The 7,370-nt window shown below is 33.5% G+C and overlaps 2 protein-coding genes across 2 annotated transcripts; both read right to left on the bottom strand.

The window, feature by feature from the left end:
• Positions 1-1,798: 1,798 nt before the first annotated feature.
• LOC111368221 (protein NDR1-like) lies at positions 1,799-3,032 on the bottom strand. Its single transcript, XM_022989470.1, has 2 exons — positions 2,961-3,032; positions 1,799-2,332 (listed from the first exon to the last, which is right to left on the bottom strand). Exons 1-2 carry the CDS (start codon positions 3,030-3,032, stop codon positions 1,799-1,801), a joined length of 606 nt encoding a protein of 201 aa, XP_022845238.1.
• Positions 3,033-4,049: 1,017 nt separating this feature from the next.
• LOC111368393 (peroxidase 27-like) lies at positions 4,050-6,066 on the bottom strand. The gene is made up of 3 exons (XM_022989618.1): positions 5,574-6,066; positions 5,329-5,494; positions 4,050-4,686 (listed from the first exon to the last, which is right to left on the bottom strand). The coding sequence occupies exons 1-3, from the start codon at positions 6,045-6,047 to the stop codon at positions 4,409-4,411; spliced, it is 918 nt and encodes a 305-aa protein (XP_022845386.1). The 5' UTR covers positions 6,048-6,066; the 3' UTR covers positions 4,050-4,408.
• Between the last annotated feature and the right edge of the window lie 1,304 nt (positions 6,067-7,370).

A 7,370-nucleotide genomic window follows, 5' to 3' on the forward strand; every position in this document is an offset into this window, starting at 1 on the left:
CAAGATTAATAAGTGATGCGGCATTTGGAAGATGCCACTCCTTTTTTCTTGAGTCTCGTGCACCGTTATTCGAGGACTTTGGAAAGTTGGGCTATACGTCAAAGGAATAACTCATAAAGGATATTTAGCCCTCATTTGTTTTCCATTATTTGCACATTAAAATAAAAAATATGATCGTTATCCATCACATTAAACTACTATATTTGACTTTCTATATCTTGTATGGAGCCTGTAATAAATATATTTTTTATTCTCATTTTTACATTAATGTGTACCAAACGGGACCTTAATAAAGCTTCAATCACTGGAATTAATATACATCGTGTTGAGGTCTCCTTTTTTATCTTCCTCTACTTTTATTGAGATATTTCTTGTATAATGATCAACCACAAGTGGTAAAAGTTGTCACTCTATATAGAGAAAGTAATGAAATGACATAATATTTGAGTGGAGATAAGTATCATTTATTCCTTTTTCTTTTTTCTTGAAAACTCTTCCTTCAAAGTTCTTGCTTAAAGTTCGAAAAGTGCTTGAATTGACGAGGTATTATAAAATATACATGAACTTTCTGACACTGAACTTTTTGAATCTTGTTGGATTCAATTTGATGATGATGATAATAATAGCACCTATTTTTTGATTAAAATTTCTAATAACTTAATTATTGATGATAAAATCTGAAATCCATGGTTTCCTCTAATTTTCTTAATGAAAAAAATAATAATAATAAATAAAAAGTTAGGTCAACCTTGAATATGGGGTGGATTGACACCAACTTCATTTTCAACAACATATTTAATTAAATAATAAATTATCCACATATTTCTGTTGATGTGTAAATTAAACATTTTATTTTCCGAACAAACGGAGACTTAAACAGGAGGGGACCGTATGCATATAGTTATAAAATTATCGTCACTTTTGAAGTCATGACATGGCTATGACTGTCAATAGTCAATGGCTCTCACAGTGCCAAGTAGCATCACCTTATTATTTTCTTCTCATGTGCTTTCAACCCAATTGAAGAAAGAAATTTTTCAAACATTCAATGAAGACATTCAAAACGAAAGTAATATGAGATGGCGGCCCTGTCCCTGCCTGGCCCCGAGCCGGGACAGGGGGTTTTATCCAATATGATATGTAATACTTTTGCTAAAGCAGGAAAGATAGTGGTTATGAGTCAAACTTTTCCTTTTTCGTGTCATCTTATTTTGCTATTACTCGTTATTTTAACTTGTGTAGGACTTGACCAATATGCCACTCAAAGCTATACATTAGCAAGCTATAGTTTCTGTGTGGCTCCCATTTTTTTCAAAACTCATTTTCAACAACATAATTTTGCATAAAATAATTTTACGGGTAAATTGAAAACTTTTCTTTTCTTTAAACAACACGTTCTTAAAAAAATCACTATTCCAAAATATATTTTTTACAAAAATGGGGCTCAAATAGGGGGCATATTCTGTCAAACTGTGGAAAAATCTTGCAATTCGTCTGAAAAAACATAAATTGTTAGATAGCATATTCCTTTTTCGTCATATCTGTGACACAAAATTTTTACAATTGTCCAAAAAATTTTATTCTAAACCTTTGCACTCTACTAGACTACTATTATACGATATTCGTGTTCACTCAGTGAATAATAATATCATTTCTGAATAGTTGAGCGTCATGTTTTTCGGTTCCTGATTAACATTAGAAAAAATGAAAATAAAACAAAGACAAATTTCAAAGTTTGATTTCCCGACTATTTTAGTATTTACTCAGCTTGATGACTAGCGAACCTCAATTTCACACTCTACAACCTGGCTGGCTTCAATATCTGGTGCAGCTTCACATCATTCCCAACCGATAAACTCTCATTGAAACTGGTTTTCATACTGGTAAAATATGCTTCACATCCTATCTGATGCTCCTTTGTTTTCCACCAGAATATCTTAAACTTGACTGCAGTTTCCGCCTCCACTTTAAAATCTATATTTCCACCTCTTAGCCCTTGCTGAAACTTTTGGTGGACCACGGCTGAGTCAGCTTTAATAGGTATTTTCCATGAAGTATTGTTCTTGTGTCCTTGATAAAATGGTGGTGTAGAACTTGTCCCAACAAAGACATCTTTGAAAAATAAACTCAAGGAGATCCCGTCATAGTATATGTTAATACCTTTGTTAGGATTCGAGATTTTGAAATCGAAAAGTATTAGAGAAGAGTTTCCAACAGAAGAATTCTCAGAATTTAGAGAAGGAAAGTATATGTTTACAATGGTAAAAGATGGATTTCTTGGGATTAGACAGCGCCATATAACTACAGAAACCAAACTTAACACTACTATCACCTGAAAAAACCAGCAGTAGATGCCGAAGTTAGCTTCACAAATTTTTTGGCGAACCATTTGTACTTGTAATGTAACGAAATGAAATCTTAAAGAAACTGATTCAGAATTTAAATTCAGGGTTCTGGATCATGAAAAGAGAGAGATTTGAAAAGGCATGTTCGTGGCTGGAAGTTGGCAAGACATATATGCTTGTGGTTACGCTATTTTATAGATGAATAGTTTGTGCACTGAAAATTTTCTAATACAAAAAAAATAATAATAAATAAATAAAAATTATGAAAAAAGTTTGCATGTTCATACCTAAGTCGAAAAGAAAGGAAGCCGCATTGGATCAAGTTAAACAACAGGTTGGACGGTTTGCTTTATTGGTCGTAAAAAGTGTTAACTAATTCAATCATGCTATATAGTCCAACTTCATGACAGAATTTTTTTTCCAGACAACACATGACAATTTTTCATTAAAAATCGGAAAAAGGCATCACAAAAACACTCAATCACAAACTGTCAAGTCTGCCTGTTTTTTATCCCTATTTTTTTCCCCCTATTTGAGTAGCATTTTCTAACTAATTTAAGCTCGGGGCAAATAGTGGTCGACAACGACCGCATGATCGGAGCCCTGATTCTATACCACAACCAAATCCATTCTTCCATATTGCGATTGATATATATGGTGATTATCTCTTGCGCCAATTTTATCCATTCTCCATTGAAGTATTGTAATAATCAACAATTTTGTGCCACTAAGACAGTCAAGTATCAATAAAAATTTCTTACAGTTTGGGTTATTTCAAATTTGCGATCTTAATTTTGGAGTTCGTGGTAGAATCAAGAAATTATTTCCATATCGACTATATCAAAATGGGGAAAGGTCTTGAGGACCCATTAGCATGAACGACAGATTAGAAACCATTTGCATTAAGGAACGACACTTCCAAGAATAGATTAATAGCAGCTGAAAAGCATAGCTGAAAATTAATTGGTTTATTGAAAAAAATACTTGGACAAAAGGCTATGATCCACTTCATTAAAGTAGCTTTTTGATCAATTCATAAGCATCTTCTGCCTTCTGAGTTAAGCAATCGAGTCAACATTACGTAGCTTAAGTATTTGATTTTCAATATGCCTTTTTTCTTATGCCAAAAAAAAAAAAAAAAAAAAAAAAAAAAACCCATAAAAGCAAAGAAATTTCTAGAGAAAATTGCAGTGAAGGTCCCAAACCTTTCAATTTTCTCCAAAATACCCCCTTAACCTTTTATTTTTGCGGCCGTAGTTCCAAACCTTTCACTTTAACGGCAGGGAGAGTCCATAAGACATATTTCATCTAATATTCCGTTAGTCAACCATGAAATTAGATGTTTGACTCAAATTAACAAATTAAGTTAGGAGTACAAATAATAAATTTAAATTTTCTATAATAAAACAATTAAAATAATTAAATGAAAACAAAAATCAATGTGAACTTTCTCTTCCCACCCCCCACCCACAATCCAAAACCAGAAAATGTTGGTGTCGACTTGATTAGCAATGGAGCTCAGTTTTTACTTCACGAGAAGTACTCGAGTACAAATCTAAAGCGATAGCCACAGAGGAATCATTGAACTATAAATTCGACTATTCTACTATGCCAGTATCGTCACATCAAAAAATTCGAAGGATAAACATAAAAATTAAAAAGTTGATAATTATACGATAGTAATCTTCTTATCCTGAGGAAAAAAGATAGATCAAGCGCATGGTGTATGCACTTTTACACACTCATCAACATGGAAACACCGGCCTACATTAATTATTCCAAGTGGAGAAATCCTCAACCATTAAATCTACATTGAAAAGAAAAATAAATACAGTGGTATATGACTCTTTTTAGATGACCATGCACATGTAGTTGTGCTTAATTTACTTTCTTCAAAATAACTTTTAATCACAACCAAACATGCTCATGTGTTCTTAGTTAACCTTAGTACACACACTTCTGATTTCTCCTTCTTTATCAGTAAGCACATTAATTCTGCCCATTTTCACCATCAACTCCCCAAAGTCTTCGAAGAAAGCAGATCCATGAGATAGAGCTTGAAATTAAAGATATGCTTTTGTTTCAATGTCATCTAGTAGAGCTGCGTCTGACTTGAAAAGCCCTCTTCTTTTCGCCACAAGTCTGAAATAAGACTCATCGAAGGTCTCGAAACTTCCGGGATCCATTTCCACTATTGAGTTCTGGTCTCGAGGCTTGCATTTCATCTTAAGTTTTTTTACGTACTTACTATCCAAACTGGGGTCGGTATCAAGCCTTCCAGTGAAATTGTAGAGACGGTAGTGGAAGGATGAGCAATGAGAAATCCCAATTGTATGTCCACCTAAATTAAAGGTAAAGTTTATGTTCGAACAAATTTCTACTGTGTTTTTGTCCTTCGAGATTGTAACATAATCCTATATTTCTTAACTTTAGAAAATGCAACTAAAAAGTCAAAAGTCAAAAATTATTTTTGAGACTACAAAATTATTTTCTGAAAGTTTTTATCTCACTAGAAGAATTGTTAGATGAAGTTGATATAAGTACCCCTTCATCATAAATTAAGCTCTTCTATGAGAAGAAAAAGAAAAAAATCTTTCATATATATATATATATTTTTTAATGACGGGGGAACTCGCAGCCGCTATTCTTTCGGTGCGCACTGAGTAAACCCTCAAACTAACACAATAGCCAGCAAATCATGTCAGCCAGGTAAACCGTACTAGGCAAACCCTGTGCGACAAGCTCTGCCAAAAAAGTATTGGTATGAGAAATCGAACTCGTGACCAAAGGTCTCCGCGCTCACCTATTCTACCAATTCGGCCACATCATGAGGGTTAAAAAAAAAAAAAAAATCTTTCATATTGTCCCTTAGTCAGATTGCTTAAGCAACCCTCACTTTTGCGACTAGTGCAACATAATTTTATATTTAATTTGTTCGGCATAAATTTACACGTGGAATATGTAGCAGTGGGCATCAAAATACCTGATAAGACTACGAGGTCCTTGACACTTAAACCGCGCTTCTTAAACCCTTTCTTTAAAGTACTAATGTTTGAAAAGGGTGCTAACAATTTATGTAGGGCTTCGCTCTTAATCGATGCTCTTCCATCTCTTCGTCCAGTTTCGACTTCCCAGAATGGCCCTTTAACCTGATAAACATAGAATTCAATTATAACCCTGAATATATCTTCATTATCTAATTGAATTTTTTCATATACTCAAAGTTACCGCTACTGTTACATCCCTAGCTACCAGGGCTAGTATGTCAGCACATGAAACGACACCGGGGCATACTTTCTCTGCTGCAGCCTTCGCTTGATCTATAATTTCAAATCCTCTTAAACTTAAATTTGGGTCAGCATCCTTCTCAGATTTTTTTGCTGGAGACTCCAACAACACTGATCCATCACAGCCCTGCATATAAATTAATAGAAATATAATACTTACCGAGCCTGTAACATGGAAGCATAAATTTTGGTAACGTACTCTAACGAAACAATCGTGAAAATGCATTCTTAACAATGGAGGTGCAAGAGTTGGCGATATAGAGATGACTTGGTCTACAATCTCTTTAACTAAGGGTTCAAGATCTGGGCATGTTTCCTGGTAATACCCTACTTTCAGACTTTGTCCATTTGCAACAATATTGAAAGCAAAAGCTAGGGTAATTAATTGAAAAAATAAGGTGCTTATTGAAGCCATGCAGTACTATGAAGTGTTAATTTCTTGTATTTTGGTACTGAAATTAGGTAAAGTAATTGCATCGTTTTATAGTAAGCCATCTACCAAAACCCTTTGAATCTGTCAGTGCATGGCTCTCTCTGATGTGATTCTTCTTAAGGTTTATCATTATCTATCATTTTTTTGAATAAATCTGATTGGTATTTTTGAACAAATAATTAATTGACCAAACAGTTGGGACCCACGTGGTGATGAAAGAAGATGACGATTTATTTGGGTCTGAAGTAAAATAAGTAAATTTTGACCTACATATTAATTTATTGATTAAAGTTGGAAAAAAAATTATTTTATTAATTTTGAAAGTAAATTTTATTGCATAGGACTTGGCAAATGAAAGTCCAAATAAATAATATTATCTAGCACCAGTGGTACTTGAATACCAGTTTATATGACATTATATGATAGATTAAATTAAATGTGAAATTATGCATTTTATTTAATTAAACTTGTAATTTAATAATACTAATACTGTCACATAGTTGGTATTAACCACCAGTGATGCTAACAAGCACTACTCAATGTAGATATGTAAGGTGTTCGCCTGACTTAGTCATTGTGTGCGTGACCAATTGTTAAGAGTCAAAATAAGTAAACTTCTATTTGTACCATTAAGCTTGTTTGTATGTTACTCTATAATGGGTTCAATATCATGTGTCCCATTCTTTATTTATACCCATGTTAAACCCAATAAAAAAATTTATTTTTTTCAAAACTCATTTTCAACCATACATATTTTAATAAAATAATATTATATGTAAATCTAAAATTTTTTCTTAATTTTTAATGATATATTCTCCATCAATCTATTATTCAAAATGAATTCTTTCCTAAAAAATGGACTTAAATACAATCTTAGAGATTAAGGTCAGCTTGCGGTTTGGTCCAGACTGTGGACCCGGTCCTGATTTCATTTGGAAGGTAGATTTTAAAAGTGTATTAATTAATTTGACATAAATCCAGTTGCTTTTGAATATGGTGAACAGTTAAAAAAATTGCCATGAAACCTGTGCGTTTCACTAACTACGTGTCAATTATTGCCATATACGTATACGTGTACAAAATTAATTTTTTTTTTTTTTTTTTTTTTTTTTTTAAGGTGTCCCAGCTTAGCCGGACTAAATCCTGGACCTCTAGCCCCCGGCCCCTCAGTGACTAGTGGAGGTAAATCGCAGGTTGTGCCCTTATTGGTTCCCAAGTTCCCACATGGCTTTTACTCCTTCCCCAAAGGAACCCTCTTCCATGGTTATTACATCACCAAGCTGCTCCAACCCTTCCTCTGGTTAT

The sequence above is a fragment of the Olea europaea genome, chromosome 19 (assembly GCF_002742605.1).
Source record: "Olea europaea var. sylvestris chromosome 19, O_europaea_v1, whole genome shotgun sequence".
In the NCBI taxonomy this organism is placed as follows: domain Eukaryota; kingdom Viridiplantae; phylum Streptophyta; class Magnoliopsida; order Lamiales; family Oleaceae; genus Olea; species Olea europaea.